The following is a 24,194-nucleotide window of genomic DNA, read 5'->3' as shown; positions in this document are numbered from 1 at the left end:
AACTGAATCCCCAAAAAGAAATGTAACAAGCCCAAGTCTGACATATCAGATGTAGCTTTCAATTGGGCTTTGAAATCTGCAATTACTTTCTCATTTGATCCGGTGAGCAGCATGTCATCTACATAAAGAATGATGACCAAAATATCCCCCCCATCCTTCTTGATGTAGAGGGTGCTCTCAGTTGGACTATTGTGCAGCCCCTTGCTGGTTAGAAAGGCATCAATTTTGGCATACCATGCACATGGGGCTTGTTTCAACCCATACAAAGCTTTATTCCGCTTGCATACTTGATGTGCATTTCCTGAAATTTCAAAACCCGGAGGTTGTTTGACATAAACCTCTTCCAACAAGTCTCCATTAAGGAAAGCTGTTTTAATGTCCAACTGATGAACATTCCATTCAAAATTTGCATCTATTGCTATAACTGACCTGATGGTGGTCACCCTGGATGTAGGAGCAAAAGTCTCCTCATAATCTATGCCCTTTTTCCGAGCATATCCTTTTGCAACCATCGTTGCCTTGTACCAATCAATGGACCCATCTGGCTTTCTTTTGACTTTGAAAACCCACCGTGTACCTATGGCATTCTTACCTAGTGGCAAATCCACAACATCCGAAGTCTGATTTTTATGAATGGACTGCAACTCATCCAGCATGGCATTCATCCAATGCACATTAGCCTTTGCTTCTTCAAATGTCTCAGGCTCCTCCTCATCAAGAAGAGTACCTACATAAGCTGATTCAACTCAATGAGCTCCCTCCATGTGCCTTACTGCACTACGAGTTCTACCAGGCAATGGAGCTTCAAGCCTACTCTCCCTGAGAGTCTGAAGCAAGCAATGCAGGACTGTTTTGGCTGCGTGTATCTCTTGAATTTCTTGCCTGACAACTTCATCCACACCCTGAGGTTGTACCAATTCAGCCTGGGACTGAATCTGTACTTGTGGAGCTGGCGGAGGTTGCTGTAAATTCTGAGTTTCAGCGGGGGAACCAAATGCTATAGAAGCATCCCCTCAAACACATCATTTGAAGAGGCCGAAATCTGAAATTCAGCATGTGTATGTGCAGAATTTTCAGAGAGTATAACATCTCTAAAAATCTTGCATGTAGCAGGATTGTAGAGACGATAGCCTTTGCTTTGTGAACTATATCCCACAAAAATGCATTTGAGTGCCTTATTCGACAACTTGTGTCTGAACTCCACAGGCACGTGGGCATATGCAACACAACCAAAAACTCTGAAATGGTTCACTGAAGTCTTTCTCCCATGCCATGCCTCATATGGAGTGATTGTCTTCAAAGCGTTTGTAGGAGCCCGAGTTGACACACATGAGGCCTTCCAGCTCACACATATGCTCTAAGCATATCCTCTAAAATTTGGTTGATTATTTCCGTCTAACCATCCGTTTCTGGATGATCCCCACTACTCATTCCCAACTCAGTCCTTAGTGTCTCAAACACCGCAGTCCAAAAATGACCGGTAAATTTGACATCCCTGTCTGACACTATGGATTTGGGTAATCCATGCAAACGAAATATATGTTTAATAAACAAATCCGCCACTTATGGGGCACTAACAGACTCTCTAGTTGGAATGAAGTGAGCCATCTTGGTAAGACGATCAACCACCACAAGGATAGAATCATATCCACCTCGTGTCATAGGCAGATCTACAATAAAGTCCATGGAAATGCTCTCCCACCTACCTAGTGGTATTTCCAAGGGTTGTAAAAGTCCGGGTGGCTTCACCTGCTCTACCTTACTTACCTGACACGAAAAACAACGTGTCACATATTCATGAATATGTTTTTTCTTCTTTGGCCAAAAGAAATCTCGTCTCACGAGATCATATGTTTTCTCGACTCCTAGATGTCCCGCACATGAACTATCATGGCATTGTTGAATGACTCTCTGCCTGAGATCATTCTAATTAGGTACTACTACCTTGCCATTTCTTTTCAGCATACCATCTCTTATGGTATATCTCGCATAAGTTTGGCCTTTTATGGATGCCAGGTCATCCTTTTCCCCGGGTTTGAACACATGAGCCTTAGGCCAAAGGCTCTGGACGAGAACTCGTCCACCTTTGAGTTTTCTCTAATCTCGGTCATTAGAGCACTCTCTAATATCGTGAAACTCATATTATGCATAATGCGTCACAACGCATCAACAACTTTATTATCCTTCCCTCTTCGGTACCGAATCGTCAAATTAAACTCCTGCATGAGTTCTATCCACCTAGCTTGGCAGCCTCTCAGGTCAAGTTGTTTACAAAAATGTTTCAGAGTATCATGATCAACATCAACATAAAACTCTGACCCATACAAATAATGTGTCCATGTTTTCAGAGCATGGATAACAGCATACAACTCTAATTCATGAGTTGGCCAATTTCGTTGAGAGAAAGAAAGCTTCTTGCTTTCAAAGGCCACTGGCCTTCCCTCTTGGAGGAGAACTGCTCCTACCACAATGCCACTTGCATCGGTTTCAATGAAAAACGGTTTCTGGGGGTCAGCTATTTTTAACACCGGTCCTGAAATCACAGCTTGTTTTATGATGTTAAAACTTTCCTGTTGATTCTGTCTCCATATAAAAAGTACTTTATCTCAGGTCAGATCAGTCAATGGCGATACTATTTCGGAATATCCTTTCATATGCCTTTGATAAAATTGGACAAATCCCAAGAATGATCGCAAAGCGGTCAAACTCTGAGGGATTGGCCAAGTCAGTATCGCAGCCACTTTCTTTGGATCCATTTCTACCCCCTCAGGAGTAATTATGAATCCTAAATATTCAAGTCTTACCATACACAGTATAGTTTTCTTTTTATTTACATAAAGACTGGCTTTCCTCAAAGTACTGAACACTATTCTTAAGTGTTCGTAATGCTCAGCAATACTTTTGCTGAATATAAGAATATCGTCAATAAAGTGTACTACAAACTTTTCGATATACGGACGTAGTAAATCGTTCATAAGCATGACGAATATAGCTGGAGCATTGGTAAGTCCAAAGGGCATTACCAAAAACTCATAATGTCCAAACTTGCTTCTAAAAGCGATTTTATGCACATCCTCGGCTCTAATACGGCTCTGATGGTAGCCACATTTAAGATCTATCTTACTGAAAATTACGGCTCCATGTAACGCATCTAGCAAATCATCGATCCGAGCCATCGCATACCTGTGCTTAATAGTGATATTATTCAATGCTCTGTAATCTATACAGAGGCGAAAAGTATCATCTTTCTTCTTCTTTAATATCACTGGCAGAGCAAAAGGTGAGAAACTGGGTTGAATCTGCCCCAGCTTGAGGTATTCTTCTAGTTATCTTCGTACCTCTGCGGTAAAACTCAACCTATAGGGAGGTCTATTTACAGATTCTGCCCCCGGGATTAGTTCAATCTTATGCTGAACATTCCGTTCTGGAGATAACCCATAAGGTAACTCATTCCTAAAACAATCAGAGAACTCCATGCTATTTGATCAGCCAGCTTGGCAATCTCTCCATTTTGGGCAACATCAATGCTAGCCGAAGAATCATCAATTGGCTCTACCGATGCTGTACAAAGAAACAAAAACTCTTCTTGAGCTTTTCGAATTTCCATTACGGAAACCAACGGTCCTTGAGGTATATCTTTTTCACCTCGTAAGACATACAGCACATCATTCATCTTGAATTGATAAATGTGCTTTTTCCAATCTATGGCTGGATTCTTCCTAGAATGCCAAGCCTTACCCAGGGCTATGTCTGCATGAGCAAGCTTTGTCATTTCAAAATCAAGCTTCTCAGCATAGTCCTGAATTCGAAGCTCCAACTGGGTAACCCTTTGGTCACATACTTCAGTTGAACTTCCATCTGCCATTCTGACTGTATATGCATAGTCAGATGGGCTAGTCTTTAGTTTCAGCCTCTTTACAAGCTTGGAGTTAATTACATTGTGCGTTGACGCTGAGTCGAACAACACAATGACATCATGATTAGCTACTTGCCCTTTCATCTTAATTAACTCCGTATCATTAAAGGCTGTATACCCCGTTGCTGCGGGCTTTGACAGGACATTATCAGGTGCACTAGTTACTAGCTTAGAAACAGACACACATAACAAAACAGGTACTTACCTTTGAGAAGATCCCGCTAGCTGAATCTGCATCTGCATCTGTTCTGCTCTGGGACTTTCCTCCATTTTCACGTCGCATTCTGAGATCACCATCTCAGCCATCCGACAATCCTTGTTTCGTGGACAATCTTTCCACTGATGAGACTGAAGGCATCCAAAACACAAGCCTTCTCTCCTCGTTTTTTCTCTTTGCTCTGGGTTCAAAGAAGACTTCGACCAAACCCAGGCTGCCATTGGTATTACTTTTCTTTTCATTTCAATGGTGGTACTTGATTTAGGAGTCTCTACTGGTTTCGCCTACTTGGCTTGACCACTAGGCTGTGAGGCACTCCCTTTGCTAATCCACTTCTTCTTAAACCCAGTTTTCTTCAGGTGAGTCCCAACCTGCACAAACCCACTTTGTCTGTTTCCTTTTGCATCCTCATAGTTCAGGGCTATGGCCATTGCTTCATCTAGTGTGTTCGCATACTTAGCCCGAACTTCCATCTTGATCCGATCATTCAATCCAAAGATAAAATCTTTTACTTGGATTGACTGAGGTAGAGCTTCATAAACTTTCATTACACCTTCTCTGAACTTATCAGTGTATTCTACCACTGATAAATTTCTCTCACGAAGGTTTCGATACTAATCCCAAGCTCGAGATGCTTCGTCAGGAGGTAAGAAGTGTTTTCTAAATTCTTTTTTAAACCCCTCCCAAGTAGTGGATGCCACTCCATCTTTCTGCTGTTTTATCCATCCATTAAACATATGGGTGGCCTCGCGGATTTTCTTCATATCATTCCTAAATTCACAAATGGCGAAGGCCTCGTCCCATTTGTGTAACCAGGTCTCTATGATATCGGAACTACGGTTATGCTGAGGAGTGTAAGGAGTAGTGCATGAGTAGCAATGCCCCGTGAAGACAAAAATGCATCAAACTCCTTTAACATATACTCTCCCCCCCTATCTGTGTTGAGGGTGACAAGCTTACATCCTGATTTATTCTCAACCATATTCAGCCACCTTTGAAAGCATGAGAACACGTCAGATTTGGCTTTTAAAGCATATATCCAACAATATCTTGTGAAGTCATCAATGAGAGTCATGAAATATTTGTACCCTCCAATGGAAGTTGTCTTCATTGGGCCACAGACATCACTGTGTACTAGCTACAATTTCCTGTGTGAGAGTTTTGGACAATTCTTTTGAAAAGGAAACCAATGCATCTTACCCAAAAGACAACCCTCACACACATGTTTGGAAACTGTGTGAGTTTAAGGTACATCATTTGCCATCTGCTGTGAATGTAGCTTTGCAAGAGCTCTATAATTGAGATGATCCATTCTCTCATGCCAAAGACGAGTTTCAGCAAGCTGTGAATCTGAAATAGCAAATGCTTCAATAGACAATGCAACTGAGTGACGATCAAGGTGATAAAGCCCCTTTTTCAAAGTGCCAGTGAGGACTATGGCATTGTCATCACAAAGATCATATACTAGGCATCTGTATCCATCAAAAATCACTCTGAAACCTAAAGTGGCAATTGCTGAAATTGAAATCAAGTTGACTTCAATTCCATGCACAAAGAGAACATATGTCAAAGTGACAGGATGGCTTGAAATGGATGTGAGCCGCACATCTCCAATTCCTTTTACAGCATAGGAGGCATTGTTAGCGCATGTGACAGTTCCCCCACGAGGTGCATCAGCTAAGGAATGAAACAATTGTCTGCAAGATGTGACATGCTTGGAAGCACCACTATCAAAATACCAAGACTCAGCATCATTAGCAGTAAAGAGTGCATCAACTTTGGAGGGATCAAATGAGCAATGGACAACCCATGCCCAATCATCCTGAAGAGCATGTGCATGTGAAGCATCTGCTGGCTCGTGGAATTCAATTGCATGTGAGGCATTAACTGTCAATCCTACTTTCTTTTTCTCCGAAGCAATGCGCTTCCTGCATTCTGAAATGTCATGTCCAGGCTTGCGACAATAGTTGCATCTTTTCTTCTTTGACTTATCTGCTGTATTTTTAGATGCATTGGAGGAATTGCCACTGCTATGCGCACATTTAGGCTTGGAAGCCTTGCCTCTTCCTGTCTGCTGTGAAGCAAATGCATGATCAGGAATAATAGCTTGTCTATTAGCTCGACTTTGCTCTTCCTGCAAACGCAATGTGACTAGCTGATCAAAAGAGTAGTGGTCTGGATTACCCATGGCCACTAATCGAAGGGTTGTAGCAAACCCTTGATATGTATCTGGTAGTCCATTCAATGTGGTACTGACAAGCTGAGAATTTAGCACCACCTCATCAATATTGGCAAGTTGTTCCATGAGGTCCTTGACCTTTGTCAGGTATGCATCCATAGAGTCACCTTCATTCATACTGACTTCCTACAATTGCCTTCTTAAAAATGCAACACGTGCCTCATTGCGAATCTGATAAAGAGAAGCCAATTTGTCCCAAGCATCCTTTGCTGTCCTGCAAGACCGGATGTGTGGAATAATGATTCTCTTGCATGATAAAGCAATACAGGAATGTGCATTTGCATCTCTTGCATCCCATCTTGATTGTTCATGAGTTGGGGGAGTAGCAACAGGGGTGCTAGAAGATAAGGCATCAGGAGGAGTACCCTTTGCAGAGGGACCAGCAGTAGAGGCAACCACTATAGCATTAGCTGGCCTCAGATCAACCCCAAAAACAATATTCCAAAAATGCCTTGCAACAAGAATATGTTTCATGAGATAGGACCACATCGGATAGTTGGTGCCATCCAACTTATCATCTTCACGAAGAATGCCAAATAGATCATGATTGTTGCCAGCCATTGCAAATGGGATACCCTGAAAAAGACCTGAAAACCCAAAAGCCTCAAGGCTATCACTGCAAAGAGCTCGCTGTCCAAAAATGACAGCAAATATCTGCAAATAAATGTTCTGCAAATTTCCAACCCAAATCAAAGGGCAAATGCAAATTTGACCCAAATGTGACTGTGTCAAGCAATGTTCACTGCAAAAAACAGCAAATCTGGCAAAAGCCCCAAATTTAATGAGGGCAAATCGGCCAAAAAGAGGGCAAATACAGAAAAGCCCCAATTTTTGCTGAGATTTTTGCAAATGTGACCCAATGTCCTGCAAATGTGACTCAATGTCCTGCAACTTCACCCAATGTACTGCAATCAAACAAGGAATTGCACACCAAATCCCAAAACTCTAGTGTTCTTGCAAGAAGTTGCAACTAGAGGAAATGAAAGGTATTGAAAACCCCAAATCTGCCAATGTCTTGCAAAAGCCCCAACACTGCAAATACCCGTACGGAATACAGCGGGTATCTTGTACGGAACAGCTGCATGTACGATTATATGAAAGTACAGTGCAAGTACAACGTAGGTACGATGCAAGTACGTGGCTATACGAAATGCAGGTACGGAACAAGTACAACATACGACGCAGACACTTGTAAAAGACGTACGGGATCTAACGCGAGATCTGTACGTATCTGTACGAACGTCCATACAGTCATACGGATTGTACGGAAGGGAGGCGCATGGAACAATGTAGGTCCGGGGAGCTGGGCGCCTGGATCTGCAGCACAAAAAATGGCGGTGAAAAGACTTTGGGAGCCTTGGACAGCAGCTGGAGAGCCTCGAACAGGCTAGAGCAGAAACGACCAGCAAAGGAGCAGACTTCCAATGAGCGATGGAGGGCTCAAGGGGCTGAGGAGAGCTGGAAGACAAGTGTAGACCTTGGCTCTGATACCACTGTAGGATCGATAAACGAAAGAGCAAGTACAAGATACACGGGTCGAAGGAAATCCGCAGTCACGTCAACTAGAGTAGTAAGAAAAGAGAAGTACATAGTATTTGTACCTAGACCCTAGGACTAAGTGTCCTAGGTGTCACATAGGACTAAGTGTCCTATGTGGCATAAAAGGCACAAAATAAACTAAGTGCCTATAACTATGCCTACAAGGCACATACCAGGGCCCATAGGGCATCACTAGAACTGGGAGAAGATGGCCTACAAAAACAACTGCACAATTTGTTTTTGTATTTAGAGTATGATTCCTGCATATTCATGGATATATCTTAAATTCCGCATATGTATATACATCTTGTGGTAATCACTCTTCAGAGAATGCTTCTATACATATTTGAGATACTTAAGAAACACTCGTGCAATATAAAGAACAAGTCATCAAAACACCTTGAATATCAAATGTGAGAATGGGAGGAGCAAAGAGTACAAGTTTGCTTTCCTAAAACACATTAGGTCAATTCCAATTGCCTCGCCAACTCTCTTTCCACCTGTGCTCGGTAGTGTGGTCATCTCCGCCTCTCCCAAACAGCAAATTACATCAATGTGATCTCCTTCTCTTGAGACTAGCACTCTCCTTAAGTTAAACTTTGTTTTCTAAATTTCAACTTATGAAGCAAGCTTGTGATGAATCCATAAAATATTAAGGAGGAACAAGAAACAAGGTTTCGTTAAATTTTGAAACAGACCGGTTTAAATATAATTTGCATGCATGTACAAAGAGAAAAGCTTGTTCATATGAGTGAGGTGTCAAGTTTCCATATCTCCCACAAAACACCGAAGTGCATACATGCACACTATGATAGTGTTTTGTCAGAAGAAAATAGTCAATGAAACTGATTTGTATAAGAACTAGTTTTAGAATTGGCATTTGAAGATATTTATTGGAAAAAACAAAAGATCTTGTTGGACACATTTCATGAAAGCCTTTCACTAATTGTTGCCATCTAAGATGTGCACCATCTTCAAGGGCTTCCACCCCAAATCACTTGCCAAGGAAACCTCAAACTTGAGGTTTTTGGCTTTGCCACGCAGGACTCCAAGATTGCATAAGCAACTCCACCGCTTTCTTCTCATCACTTAGAGCAACAATGAAAATTAGCAATCCTATCCAACATATTTATGAATATTCCACTTGTCAACGTGTCCCAAAAAGAAATAGTTACGTGTGAGCCCATCAACATCTAGTTTTCTTCCATTTTAAGTACGAGAAGCCAAATGAAAGTCATAATCCCTCAAGTCCTTGATTGCTGTGGAGCATATACTGTTGCTGTAATTCCACATTCCAGCTTCTTTTGGCACCCTCAGTTGCCATTTGCTGTCCATTTCACCTCTCCTACAAGCGTAACTACCTGTCCTCAAGTTTGGAGCCTTTTCGTTGCTGTAATTTTGGTCAAAATCACTTGGTAAGATCCTATTGCATTGCCTTCTTTTATTTCCAGCAAAACGGGCTTTCGTTTTGGTTCCTTGGAATTGTGGAAAGGCCCCGTGTTGCCTTTGGAAGTCTTTTTGCAGCAAGTATACCTTGTGACGACGACATATTTGCAGTGAAAAAGCTGCTTGTGCAGTAAATTGCCTTTTGGATTTGGGAGGTTGCACACCTCTCATTTGCATTGTCAATTGGTACCTTTGCCTTGCATTTTGGCACTATGGTTGGCAATAAGGATGACTTGTTTGGGATGCTTGGGTCTGAGGACAAACTTGATGACACAAATTACCCCATGTGGGCCTATATGATGGGGCATGTCTTGGTTGCCAAGAATCTTTGGAATATTGTTACAAGACCCACTAGACCTCCTGCTTCTTGTACATCTGGTACGGCCTCTAGCTCATTTGGTGATGGGTCTAATGCTACTTCTGGTACAATTTCCTCTTCCACTACAGGTACTTTACCTCCTACTCAGGAGCAGATTTAGTGGGATGGACGTATGACAAAGCACATGCCCTAATTGCTCTCTTAGTAAAAAGGGTTATTATCCCTCATATCCATTCATGCAAGACAGCTAAACAAGCATGGGATCAGCTTGCCTACTTATATCAGGTGCGGAATGAGGCTAGAGTGGCCTATCTCTACAAGCAGTTGAAGGATTTAAAGCTTGAAGAGGGGGTAACATGGATGCCTATCTTAACCGTATTAAAGAGCAGTTGGCAAATATTGTCTTAGATTCTCAGCTTATATCCATGACACGTGATGGATTGCCTGATTCCTATTAGGGCTTTGCCACTACTTTGCGGTTGGTTGCCATGGGCAAATGCCAACCACTACTCTTTTGACTAGTTGGTTGCCTTTTTGTTACAAGAAAAACAAAGCCGTGTAAATAGAAATGCTTCTATGACTAGTGATCAAGCCTTTGCCACACAGCATAGAAATAAGGGCAAGGGCAAATTTTCAGCTGGTAAGCCCCCTCATACACATGTTGGTCATTCCTTTGATGCATCTACTTTTGGAGAGAAGAAAAAGAAAAAAAGATGTAGCTATTGTAGGAAACCTGGGCATGACATCACTGAGCGCAAAAAGAGAGTTGCACTTGAGTCGTCCGGTCTTGCAGTGTCTAGTGCTTAGTACAGAGGACAGGCATGAGTTAGCCAATTTTGCACATGATCAACATTGGGCTTTTCTTGTTACTTGTCACTACAATCTTTCTATTCATGATGCATGTATGACAATTTCTTATGCTTCTGATGCCTGGTTCTTTAAGGTGGTGCTAGCAAGCACATCACTTCCTACAGGGAGTTATTCAGCTCACTTGCAGATGCACCAAAGGGGGGAACCGTTACATGTGCAAATAATGCATCTTATTCAGTGAAATACATGGAGCAAGTTGCCATTACTTCAATATCTGGTGGTCTAGTCACTCTACACAATGTACTATATGTACCAGGCATCCGCTAAAACCTCATATCCATTTCAGCCTTAGCTACTTGTGGATATCAGGTTCTCTTTGATGGTGTTAGGTGTGCAGTCTATGAGGTTATGCATGCCTTTACCATGGTGTTGACTGGCACATTGCTTAGAGGACTTTACATACTTAATGCATATAACAGATGCTTGGATGATGCTGAACTCGCAGATGCAGATGCTTATGCTGTTGATGCTTCTACCATGGCAGATACTCATTTATGGCATGAGAGGTTTAGACACCTCAATTTTAGAGAATTGGTAAAGTTGCCTAAAGAAGATATGGTTGTTGATCTTCCTAAGATGCATATGCCTTCAAAGCATGTCTGTGAAGCATGTTTACTTGGAAAAATGCACCCCTTTGCATTTCCCAAGGATAGGAGAGTTGGTGCACCTCGCAAGTTGCATTTGATTGACAGTGATGTTTGTGGTCTCATGCGGGTTGCAGCTATTGGAGGATTTTACTATTGTGTCACTTTCATTGATGACTTTACCAGATACACTCGGATTTTTACCTTGAAATCCAAATCTGAAGTCTTTGTATGTTTCAAACATTTCATTCCCTTGGTAGAGAATGAAAGCGGTCTGAAAATTGCCAACATAAATACAGATAAGGGGGGTGAATACATGTCAAAGGAATTTGCTGATTATTTGGCCTCACTAGGCATACATCATCAATGCACTGAGCCTTACACACCCCAGTAGAATCTCGTGGCTAAAAGGAAGAATAGATCAGTCATGGAGATGGCTAGGTGTATGCTAAATGGGAAGCAATTGCCTATCAAAGTGTGGTTGGATTCCGTCATGCGTGCAAACCATATTTTGAATAGGTGCCTACTAACCAAGGCATTGAAAACCATGAGGCTTGGACAGGCCATAAGCGCAAGATTTCTCACATAAGGATTTTTGGCTGCTTGGCATATGCACATGTGCCTTCATAGACACAGACAAGCTGGATGACAAAGCTGTCAAATGCATTTTTATTGGGTACAGCTCAAAAAGCAAGGGCTACAAGCTCTACCAACCCTGCACGGGCAAAGTTTTTGTCAGTAGAAATGTTGTTTTTGATGAGTCATCATCCATGCCTTTGCTGGACTATCAAAAACAGCCCACAGTTGATGCATCAGATATCTTTGACAGCTTGATGCCTTTGTTTCAGTCAAACCCCCATGATGATGCTATATCTGAGGTTCCTCCTTGAAACTGGCCTTCGGAATCTCCAAAGGACAATAAACAGATAATAACCAGCAAATACTTAATTTGCAGCCATTTAGAACTTTCCACAGTAAACCAAAACAACTTAGAACACAACACCCAAGAGCTAGATTGCCCTCGCCCTCCTGCACCCAGACCCGATTGGCCCTAAACTTAGCACCCCTTTCGGTATTTCTTTATCTTTTCTTGAGAAGGCATCCAAATACAAGAAAAGCATTGTCATGCGTCAGCCCAACAACAGCCAACTGAATAGTCCGTTCACAGGCACTTTTGAAACCGGCCTTCGATAAACAAAAGGGCAGTGATCTTCTTCTACTCAGTCATAAACTTCATAAATGGCCACAATGCAAGCTTCAGTCACTTCAATCACTTAGCACAACTTAGAAACAAACTTCAACAACAACAAAGGTGAGGCTAGAATGCCCCTGCTCATTGAAAATAGTACACAGTGCACCCACTGGCCCCAAATGCGTTGGCTCCCCTTACGGTATTTATTAAATGCTTCTGAATGGAAATGCTTTACAACAGGGGTTCAACCCTGTACCGTTCCTCTCTACAATTTGTATGAAGAAGTACAAGAACAGGAAAAGAGGGTGGCTAATACACGACTCGTACGCATAGGGGAGCTACCAGAGGGTTGGTTTGAAGGAACTCAAAAGGAAACACTAGAAAATATCATGGAACGAACCCCACAACTAGAATGTGATGCTGAAGACGTAATAGTTGTCTTACAGGAGGGGACACAAGCCAAAGTATGCTTTAAGCAAGATTCTTAAGCAAACCAATAAGCTGAAAGGCACTAAAGTGAAGGATGCTCGAAAGGAAGGAAAATGGGCTGTTTACATACATGGAAAAGCACTTATAAGAGACTTCAAATCCAAACCTAAAGAGACTCGGTCTTAAACTGATGTAATGCAGGCCGATTATCGTTGGTAGTAGATTGTTGTTAACCTATAATAACTTTGTGAGTGCTATATACACTCACAAGAGACTCTCAGTCTATAACTGTTGTTTTGGTGTTCACCTTTTGGTGTGTGTTTGTCCCATAGGCCCATGAGGTCTCCCGAGGACGTTAATATATCTTTCTTTCTTTTTTCTACGTGTCTTCAAGGCATCTAATCCAAGTGCACCACTAGAATTCCCACTTGCAAGGCATACTCAGGCATTCACATCTGATCTAACCCAATTGAGCAGGCATTCAGGCATCCAAACCACTGGCAAACTGAGCTCAAGGCAGCCTCAAGGCTATCACATGCATCCACACCATCCTCAGGCCTACCACAAGATCACCCTTGCCTCTGGGTGCTTGCTAGAACCTGTAGGAGTCCTGAAAGGACTGCAAACAACACGCATGTACTGCAAAAAGATGCAAAGCAAGAAAGAACAAGGAAAAACAGAACTTGGAACCGGGGAAAAAGTGTGCCAAGGTGGACAACTAGTTTTAGGAAAGGCCACATGGAGGAAATTGTGAATTCCAACTTTTTGGGCGCCCTTCCTTGTGGGGAGAAGAATGAATTCATCCATCTTTTACTGGCTGAGAGCTCCAAATTTTAGGGAAAAGCCAAAAATAGCGTGGCTACCCCTAGTCTATAGATTGTAGAGCTTCTAAGCTCTTTGTTCCTCTGTGAGCTAGTTTGTAAACAGTTTTTCTATTGCCATAAAGACCTTCGAGTTGGACCAGCCCTTATTTCTCGCCCCTAGTGCGGTGTGCTTCTCCCTCCCCTCCCTCTCTCTCAGTTTGAAAACCCTTTCTCCTCCAAACGTGGATGCTTCTTGCTGATTCGAACTTCCTACAGTAAATTCTTGAAGTACGAATCAGTTAGGGTTGCTGCAATTGATCTGGAGAGCCGCAGCTGCAAGTTTAAGTGCTACTGAGGTTTCAACGCATGACAAGAGCGAAGTTTTCCTTGGCTTAAAGACATTCTGGCGCCCCTCTGTTAAGCCAGGCAATCTCCAATTCTAGAGGACAGGATAATCAAAGGTCAAACTGGTGCAAAAGTCCGATCACTTACAGGTAAAAACACAACAGGTGACTCTCCGTCAGGACAAAATTCCACAACCAAAGCCCGGTCAAAGAGCCCCGGATCGGAGGCAAAATCCACAACCAAAGCCCTGTCAAAGAGCCCCGGTTCGGAGGTCAAAAATAAAAAATAATAATAAAATAATAATAAAAACAAAGGCTCCTTGCTGGCCGACCAGATTGACCTGGTCGGTCAATGTCTGACCAGGTCGGTCAGTTCTGGGGTCAACCAGCTGGTTGACCGACTAGCCTCTTCCTATTTAAAGGGGGGGGGCCTAGGTATTCTTCATCTCTTCCAGCTCCAGAGGTACCTGCACACCCTGAGCCTCTTCTGCCCCCTGGCTGCCTCCGCTGCTGCCTCCATTTCTGCCTCCTGGCTGCCTCCTTTTCTGCCCTTCTTTCTGCTCCAGATCTGCCTTCCTTTCTGCTTCAGATCTGCCCCTCCTTTCTGCTCCAGATCTGCCTTCCTTTCTGCTTCAGATCTGCCCCTCCTTTCTGCTTCAGATCTGTCCCAATTTCTGCTCCAGATCTGCCTTCCTTTCAGCTTCAGATCTGTCCCAACTTCTGCTCCAGATCTGCCCTCAACTTCTGCTCCAGATCTGCTCCAACTTCTGCTCCAGATCTGCCCTCCAACTTCTGCTCCAGATCTGCCTCCAACTTCCGCTCCAGATTATGTTCTTTCTATTCCAAATCTGCAGCAACCCTTGCATCAGTTTGCTGTCTCAGATTTGGTTCAGTTCCAACTTGTGGAGCTAGTGCAGAAGTCCACTACAGTTGTCTTCCCTGGAGGATTGACGTTTGCTTCCTCCAGAGCTTCTCTCATATCTTCTCCTGTACTGAGTTCCGTTTGTGATATATATTTCTTCTTCAGCCATTATTAGTCTTCAGTATTGTTTTACTTGTCTCCAAGTATTTTCTTTATATAGTATCAGAGCCAGGTGTGCCAATCGACACCTGAGCCTTGATCTGGAAAGCTTGGAAGATAAATCATCACCTGAAGATGTCTTCTCCCTCTTCCCCGAAGCGATCTCAGCCTGAATCGACCTCTATTCAACCACCACCTTCGTTATATGTCGAGAGAGAGTCTGCAAGGATTGAAGGTGATGAATATCTCTCCAAACTCTTTAAAGAATTTGCTGAATTCCAGAAATGGAAGGAACTTGAAGCGGGTACCCGCACACCTCATGCCTCTACCTCTCCACGGTTCTCTCCGATACGTCAATAAGGACCTCTATTCAACTCAGAAGAAGCTGAGCAACATCTCAAGTTCGGTGCCAACGAAGAACAAGTATACCCTGACGAAAGAGGACAGGCCAGCATGAGAACATTGGATTATTCGACAGTGCCTATCCCACAAGAATCAGTGCAAGGTATGTTGCCCTATTCCCTTAGTGCAACTCCATCTGTTATGCAAGGCATAGGAACAAGTAATCACGAGGACACAGATCCATACATGCATGTGAACACGAGCAGACGAGAAAGGAGAAATGCGTCTGACAATGAGTTTGCTTTTGGTTCACATTCTTCCCTCCCTCCCATCCCTCTCATATCTTCCGCTTCCATCTTTCCTCCAGTGGCTTCTCATCCTCCTCCTCCTCCCATGCCACTGGATTCCTATAGTTTATTTCCCTCTATCTCTCCCGCTGCCTCTTTTTCACCTCTCATGTCTTATCCCGCCTCTCATACTCATCCCTCCCCCTCAGGACCTTTTCCAAATTCTTTTATTCCTCCGGTGGTGCCGCCTCTCCCTTCTTCGCACTCTGCTTCTGTTCCAAATTCTCTTCTGCCTCCACCGGTTGCTTCTCCCTATCATTCTCTTTCTTCCCCTCACCCTGTCTCTGCAACAGCCAAACATGCTTTCACTGATATGACTCGTTTTAACGGGTCTAATTATACCACATGGTCAAATCTCATGAGCCATGTGCTTGATTCTCAAGAACTATGGGAACTCGTTCAAGGTACTGAATCGCCACCTGATCCTCATGTTTATCCTCCTCAGGTAGTTCGTTCGTGGCGACATCGTAATGCCACTGCCATTATCGAAATTATGCAAGGTCTTTTACCTGAATTTCACTCTCAATTACAGCATTTTGATCTTGCCTCTGAGCGATGGGCACATCTCACTGACCGCTATGCAGCTCGAGATCGTACTCGTCGCATCAATCTTGACCATGATCTCCAACAATTCCAAATTCTTGCTGACGATGATCTCAAGGTTAAACTAGCAGATTACCGGCGGTTAGTTGCTGAATTTGCCACAACTGGTCCTCCCAAATCCGAGGATGACCAAGTTACTTTCTTTTTAAATAAACTTCCGCCCAAGTATTTCAGTTTTATGCAACAAATCATTTCTCAACCTTCTCTTCCTACTTTTATGAGTTCGAATGTCAACTTTTGCGTTATGCTCGTCTTTACTCTCAGGTCCACCAAAAACATAGCATTCCTGCTTCAGAGGGGGCTCTTCTCTCCGGGATTCAAAAAGATCAACCCAGCTCCGGGAAGCCCTCTCCTACTCCTAACTCCAATAACTCCTCTAGTAGTAAACCCGCCTGGCACACCCTTCCCAAAAAGAATAGGTTTTGTCAGCATTGCCAGAGAGTTGGGCATATTGACGATGAATGTCGCTCCAAAGCCAAAGGCATTCTTCCTCAGCCCCCCACCACAACTCCCCCACCCGGTTTTTCTCCTCCTGGCCATGAAAATAAGATATTCCGTCTCCGCAAAGCTCTTTATGGGCTTAAACAAGCACCTCGATCATGGTTCCACCGGATAGACACCTTCCTCAAAACTAATGGTTTTCATTCTACTCCCTTTGATCCAAATTTATATATCCATCATTCGTCAGAGGGGGTCTGCTTTATTTTACTCTATGTAGATGATCTTTTGCTTTTAGGCTCTACTCCCACTACACTCAGCACCACTTTTGAAATGACTGATCTCGGTCTGCTCTCCTATTTCTTAGGCATGGAAGTTGTTCGACATTCTGGTGGTATTTTTGTTTCTCAACAGAAATATGCTCTTCAACTCCTTGATCAAATCATTCCCCATGACCCTAAGTTCGCTGCCACTCCCTTAGATCCCACAGTAAAGCTCTCAAAAGACTTGGAGTCTCCTCCCTTTGATGAACATCTCTATCGACAGGTTGTTGGCAAACTCCTCTAGCTCCTTCACACTCGTCCTGATCTTGCTTACTCCATTTCCATTCTCAGTCAGTATTTTAATGAACCCAAGCTCACTCATTGGCATGCATGTATTCGTATCTTGCGGTTCATACGTGGTACTTACTCTTATGGTTTACATTTCAGACCAGGACTAACCCTACAGGGATACACTGATTCCGACTGGACTGGTGACCCGGACAATCGTCGTTCTCATGGCGGCTATATTTTCTCGTTTGGCTCTCTGCCTTCCTTTCTGCTCCAGATCTGCCCCTCCTTTCTGCTCCAGATCTACCTTCCTTTCTGCTTCAGATCTGCCCCAATTTCTGCTCCAGATCTGCCTTCCTTTCAGCTTCAGATCTGTCCCAACTTCTGCTCCAGATCTGCCCTCAACTTCTGCTCCAGATCTGCTCCAACTTCTGCTCCAGATCTGCCTCCAACTTCCGCTCCAGATTATGTTCTTTCTATTCCAAATCTGCAGCAACCCTTGCATCAGTTTGCTGTCTCAGATTTGGTTCAGTTCCAACTTGTGGAGCTAGTGCAGAAGTCCACTACAGTTGTCTTCCCTGGAGGATTGACGTTTGCTTCCTCCAGAGCTTCTCTCATATCTTCTCCTGTACTGAGTTCCGTTTGTGATATATATTTCTTCTTCAGCCATTATTAGTCTTCAGTATTGTTTTATTTGTCTCCAAGTATTTTCTTTGTACCCTCCCCTTTAGATTTTAGCCATTCACCGGGAGATCCACTGAGGTAGGGAATCATTTTGCTAGTTTATGTCAATTCTGCCGCAAAAACTTCAACCACGAGTCACAACCCCATAGCAAGCGCCTTTACTATAGGAGTACCAGGAGCTTATCCACTGAGGTGAGGAAGCATTTTTTGTTTACGTTAATTCTGCTGTAGAAACTTCAACCGCGACCCCATAGCAAGCGAGTACTAGGAGATCTTTCTCACTTCCAACCGTCCTCCATCCCTACCCCTGGTTCGGCTAGACAATCATCGAATTGAGCTGGTTTCAGAAGCCCCGAGCAAGCACTCATACCATTTTAGTAAAGCCGTGGAGGAGTTAGAGGTTCAATTGGAAAAGTTGCTCAGAGACAGCTTCATCAAGCCAAGCAATTCTCTATACACAGTTCCTATCCTTTTCATTAGAAAAAGGGATAGTTAAGCCAAGATGGGTGTGTGGAAAACCGCGCCCTCAACAAACTAACTGTGAAGAATCAATTTCCTATGCCCTGAATGTCATCTTGCTTCAACATGTATCCACTTGCTTGGTACAATTTCTTTTTGTTTTTCAATAGTATGCTTATTAAGAAATGAAATGTTTTCCTACTGTTCAGTTACGGACAATGGGGACTAGGTCTAGCATTTGAGGGTGGACCCCCATGCTTGGGGTTATGGGTATTAGTGACCCACAAGAGTGATGGCCTCTCTTTGAGAGGGACATCTGGAAACCACACCCCACCTGAGTACCCAAACATGGGACCAATCAAATGCACAGATTGCATACCGACCTAGGAACCATTCAAGAGAATGTTCCCTAAGCTTTGGGTGTGGGCCTGGCAGCATGCCAAGAGTAATGGAGATACAAGATAAGACGACAAACAAATGAGCTCAATATGGCTCAATTATGACCTTAGAGTACGTCAATAAATAGTCTAAGCTGTTAGCAACCCGTGGGTGCGATCAGAATTAAATTCTGACAACTTTGAAATTTTAGGGTTTTTGGGAGTGATGTGGCAGCTGACACTCAAGAGCTAGCAAGAAATTTAAAAAGAGGGCTGGAGCAAAGAAAAATTCAAAATGGTGCTCAGAAATGAGGGGGAAGCAAGAGGAATGAGAGAGAATGAAAGGAGTGTGGCAGTTGGATGGGAGGATTTGGTTTCAGGACAAATGGTTCAAGTTTGGTTGAGAAACTAGGTTTCTCAATTAAGTTATAGTTAAAAAACGTGATGGGAGAGTTGAGGCAGCAAGTGGGTGCTCCACCTCATTGTTCGGGACACTGAATAAAGAAATAGAGAAGTCGGGCCACTTCCAATATTCTATTGCCCTCCACCAGCCAATATTCTATTGGGTTTTATTCACCTTGTCACCAGCCTAAGGGCTCCCTTACAGGGCCCTTTTTGAGTCCAATTTTTTTGTAATGGGACATTGTTTTGACACTAGAAGTAGTCTCATAGATGACCAATCAGCTCAGAAAATATTCTCAGAATTCTGCAGGATGCAAGACAACTGGAATAAAGCAAAAAAATGTAGGGGTGCAAGGCAATTGTGCACAGATCAAATGCTACAAGTACATCACACTTTAAACAAAAGAACAGAGCACCCCGTCTGTAGTGAGACAATGACCACACCTCTTCAATAAGATGGCGTCGCCTCCAGGATCCTGCCCCAGCACGAATACTTCGATTAGAACTAAATCTTGAATTCATTGATCCAAAGGAAGACAAAGAGTGCTCCATAAGTCTACAGCAGCAAATTGCAGCGTCCCTCCTCGTAATGGCATCCTCATCCTCCAAATAGGGTACAACAGCCTCTCTTGCAAACTCCAACAACTCATGACCCTGTCTCAAACAAAATTTTTCAGTCTTTATGTCTAGAGAAGATGTTTTTTGTTTCTTAAGGCAACTGAAAACGTGCTCAAACGTGGGCTGGAGACGAGTAGAGATTTATGGATAATCTCACAAAGACACAGACCTTAAGATCAAAAGTTGTCAGTGTCCTCAAAGCAAGTTGTATCAAAGCAGATCCACTGGGTTCTGATCCTTGTGGTGAACTAGGCCCAAGAGAGAGACGGGCAGGCACCCCACTTGTTTTGGCCATGCGATATGATGACTTTGCTAGCACGTGAGAAATTGAATCCAAAAGACGCTCCTGAACAGTGGGTAGCAAAGAAGGCAGACTAACCAACCAAAAGAGATTGGTCAATTAAGATGAACCACCTTGTGTCTCAAGTATGCCACACTTTCTTTGAATATGACATGCTTCCTTTGCTCTAATCTCTTAAAAATTAAATCAAGACCACCAATACCTTGAAACTATATTTTCGAGAGCTTCAACAAGTGTCTTTGTCAACCCTGCCACAAACATTGAATCCAGCAAACCACGCACATGCTCCTCCATAGCAGGTCCCATTGCCTTTGCTAGACTACCAACACATGCCAATGCTTCCAGTGAAGGCCTGCCTCTGCGAGGAGCAATCTGCAGGAAGGCATCATCAAAGTCTAAACTGAAATATTATCTTCAAACCAGACAAACTGAATTATATCACAGATTTCCACTGGAAAGCTTGGACCCTTACGGCCTCTCGCAAAAGGGGTGTCACAACTAGCAGGTGGGGTTCTAATTCCCCACCCACTGCCCCTGCCATCTCCGCCAAGGCAACAAAGCCGCTACCACGCTCTGTGGGGTTCCGCATAACAGCAAGTAGGTGCTCCATACAGATCTTGCACATAAACATTCACCCAAAAAAATCACATCCAGATTAGAAAATTCCCCATTTCCAGCACATAAACATGTTTGCACTTGCAACAGAGCATCCATAAAAAGTCACCTTGAGATATGAAGTGACAAAACGATCCCTCAAAAAGTGAGCAATACGAGGAAGCAATGCAGTGATGCTTCTCCGAACAAGACGATCTCTATGCTCTCGGTATTTAAAAACAATATCTGCAACTTCTTTATATCGCGACATCATGAATTCTCCAGTGTTCCTGTCATTTGTCCAATACATCAAATTGTCCCATTACAATTTCAGACAAGGGAAACGAATATGATCACGCAATCATGACTCTCTCTAACCTCAAAAGTTCTCCGACTGCAAGTAACGACCCATGTATGCTCTCAACACTTGCATTTCTCCCAAGGCCATCTTGTGTTGCTTCAAACATGCGGTAATACCTGGAGGCACATAAAATGTGAATTTGTAGTGCTCCTGTACCCTAAAAGAGATGTCAACTCTTCCCAGCAAAGAGTGTCTTATTCAAGGTTTTCTAGGACGTTATGTTGGTGCTAAGACCATACCTGTTCGAGGGGAACAAGAATTTTAACAATAAAAATCACTTGTGTCTAAGAACGTTCCAAAAAAGAGTGTACAAGTGCGCGTGGGCACGGCCTCCTGGTATAGTGGTAAAGCAAGCACTTTTGGATGCAAAAGAGAAAGCAAACGATTTTTGAAAGGGCGTTGGGCTATGAAAAGACAAGTTTTGTGGAATTTGAAACACACAACTTAATTACTTCTTTTAAAAATCACAGTGGAATTCACAAACGGAGTTTAAATCCATATAGCACTAATAAAACTGAATTCTCAGATGTGTCAAACGAAAATTTCAAATCCAATTTCTACTATGCGATGTCCTCGACCCAAAAAACATTAAAAAGATAATAGTGAATTCACATATGATGGATTCTGGAACGTGAGCCTAGGTCTCCAATTTCAGGTTAGGAACCATAAAAGAAGAATGGGGCAGCCTAAAGAGCGACGTAAAAAGGCATTACCACTGCACCCGCCACCTTGTTTCCCGTTTTTCAATAACACAAAGGCATGCCCTCAAAGCCTCCACTGCTCGCTCTCTCACAGGTAGCTTTTGATCTCGCAGTGCAACCCACACAGCGTCTACGAACTCAGGAACGTGAACATTGAACATTGTTGGAGCGTTCTCAGCCATTTCCTACACAAAAATCCAAAGTCGCGACAACGGCAATGATCCAGACATCTGATGAGTTTATGCTTGATCAAGTGAGCTGAAATCACGCTGTAACCGTAAAGTGGAGGGTAGGGCGCAATCCACCAAAAGAAAATGACTCACTTTGAGAATAAGAACGGCTGCCAAGCGACGAGATTCCACTCGTTCCCCTTGTAGCCAGTCTAATGCATTCTTCACCTGCAATATGGAGAACATAAATCCAAATGCCATCTAAAAACGTGTCGCCCGGTACAATTGATTCTGGGGGATTGGGTTTGCGCACCTGACGCTCTACTTCATCGGCCATCGTCGCTCCACCAGCTCTCGCAAAATGTCCGAGGACCTTGCTTGCGACACCAAGGACCTCTGGTTCATGCTTTTCCTCAAATGTATGTCGCAAGTAGCTTGCAAAACGCGAAAGCTTGGATGCGCTTTCACCCAATTTTACATCAATAAGTTCATCGATGGCACGCAGTGCGCCAAGGTTATCACTAACCTCGGCACTTTCAATCAAAGTATTGATTCTCTGGTATAAATTATCCATGAAACGGGTGAAAGCCTCCCCCCCCAATTCACGAGCTTCCTCCTCTATGTGCTTTCGGAGAAGGGCCGCAGCACCATCCTGGGTAAACAACAAAGCCAGAGGGTGGGAATTCGCGATTGCAGGAGTGGAAAGCTCAAACGGAATTTCCACAAAGCTTAGACAGTGCAAACCGAAACCAAAATTGAAGCGGGGAGGAAGGAAGGGAGTGGCGATTGAATATTCGAAATTGGGAAGCGGAAAAGAGGAGTACCTTGGGAGGGCCACGAGAGCAGAGGTCTGAGAGGAGGCGACGGATGGTGTCGGGGCCTCCGGGGGAGGGAGCAGGGGGAGTAGCCATAGCTCTAAAGGGGGAGATGCATCGATTTGGCTATGGCGTCTGCGATGCTAGGGTTTGCAGAGCTCCAAGGTTGGAGAAGAAGAAGAGACCCAAACACAGAGCACAAGAAGAGAGTTTGCTCTCCCATTCATCAGTGTAGTACACAAGTGCTTGTTTTGCACAAGCCCTTCACTGGTGATGACCTGGCTTACTCTAGCCTTAACCCTGGTTTGCCGTTCACCTCGAGTCACTGATTTGGTGGTCCAAAGAGTCCACGGTTTAGGTCGCACCGCATCCCCGCCCATGATGAGGTTTGTTCGCGAATTAGGAATTAGTCGATGACAGCATGAACCATTTAACATAAGCTTAATCGTAGGGAGCTGGAGCATGAAAGAGTTCTCCATGAGATGTCTCGTGAGCGACGCCGTCTGGTTAGAAGGCTAGCGATGCCCTGCTGTGGTTGGAAGGCTAGCTTAAATAAGTGGGGGGGGGAGAGTTCTCCACGAGATGTCTCGTGCGTGTAAGTGCCTCACACATCAATGCCGGCTCTCAAAACAAAACAGAAAACACTCCTCTAGTTGGAAGGCTAGCGATGCCCTGCTGTGGTTGGAAGGCTAGCTTAAATAAGTTGGGGGGAAAGAGTTCTCCATGAGATGTCACGTGTGTGTTAAGTACCTCACACAGCAATGTCGGCTCTCAAAACAAAAGAAAAAACACTCCTTTAGTTGGAAGGCTAGCGATGCCCTACAGTGGTTGGAAGGTCGCTAGCACGTGCGCTTCTCACGCTTGCACCTCACCCTGCTTGTCCCGTGCAACTTGGCTGCAGCTAGCAGCTAGGGGCAAGACCAGCTACACTAGCTTCCACCTTGTCAATGTGCTATGTGATATCGAAATAGGGCACAATGACATCGTCTTCCAATTCAGGGGCCCAAAGGCTGGGCTGGAGATGGTGATTTCGGCACAGCTAGATTGACACGTGAATGCTAAGTCTAGAAGGCACTAAATGCACTCTGACACCGTGAGGATGTAAAAGCAAGCTTCTAGTGGGGTTGGGATAGCCCCATTAGCATACAGAGGGAAGCGCTCTAACGAAGCCTGAGAACTTCCCTTGACCATGTCTTCTTGGGCTCCATATCACGGTGTTTACACACCGTCCCTACCCAAGATGGAGAAGGGCATGCCCATACATGGTCACCACTAGCGAAGCACGTAAAAGGGGTCCCCCTACCCATCCACTAGTTCGTAGACCATCTCGGCATCCCCACTTGTTTTTTATTGATGCTCTAATTTCAACGTTATAATGTCCACTTTGTGTATAGCCAATGCCTACCATCGTTTCTCTCCCATGGATGCCCCGCGCGAGCAATATGTAACCACTCTCCCATTAGTGCATATTGTTTACAATCCCTTGTTTACAATCCCCTTGATCGTGTCATC

General features: G+C 43.8%; 1 protein-coding gene across 1 annotated transcript in view; it reads right to left on the bottom strand.

Annotated features, from left to right (window-relative positions):
• The window catches only part of TOR (target of rapamycin), a 142,621-nt gene extending 119,724 nt beyond the window's left edge, over positions 1-22,897 (bottom strand). The window contains exons 1-10 of the mRNA XM_087386937.1: positions 22,692-22,897; positions 22,181-22,519; positions 22,021-22,095; positions 21,710-21,882; positions 21,014-21,112; positions 20,766-20,925; positions 20,514-20,657; positions 20,244-20,413; positions 19,910-20,114; positions 19,567-19,776 (exon numbers count right to left, since the gene is read on the bottom strand). Of these exons, the coding sequence (XP_087243063.1) occupies positions 19,567-19,776; positions 19,910-20,114; positions 20,244-20,413; positions 20,514-20,657; positions 20,766-20,925; positions 21,014-21,112; positions 21,710-21,882; positions 22,021-22,095; positions 22,181-22,519; positions 22,692-22,778 (1,662 nt within the window). The 5' untranslated portion in view covers positions 22,779-22,897. The remainder of the gene's footprint in view (positions 1-19,566; positions 19,777-19,909; positions 20,115-20,243; positions 20,414-20,513; positions 20,658-20,765; positions 20,926-21,013; positions 21,113-21,709; positions 21,883-22,020; positions 22,096-22,180; positions 22,520-22,691) is intronic.
• Between the last annotated feature and the right edge of the window lie 1,297 nt (positions 22,898-24,194).

The sequence above is a fragment of the Dipteris shenzhenensis genome, chromosome 16, assembly GCF_047967505.1.
Source record: "Dipteris shenzhenensis isolate YYH24624 ecotype China chromosome 16, Dip_SZ_1.0, whole genome shotgun sequence".
Lineage (NCBI taxonomy): Eukaryota > Viridiplantae > Streptophyta > Polypodiopsida > Gleicheniales > Dipteridaceae > Dipteris > Dipteris shenzhenensis.
The sequence above is the reverse complement of the archived record's forward strand: the minus strand, read 5'-3'. Positions and strand labels throughout refer to the sequence as shown.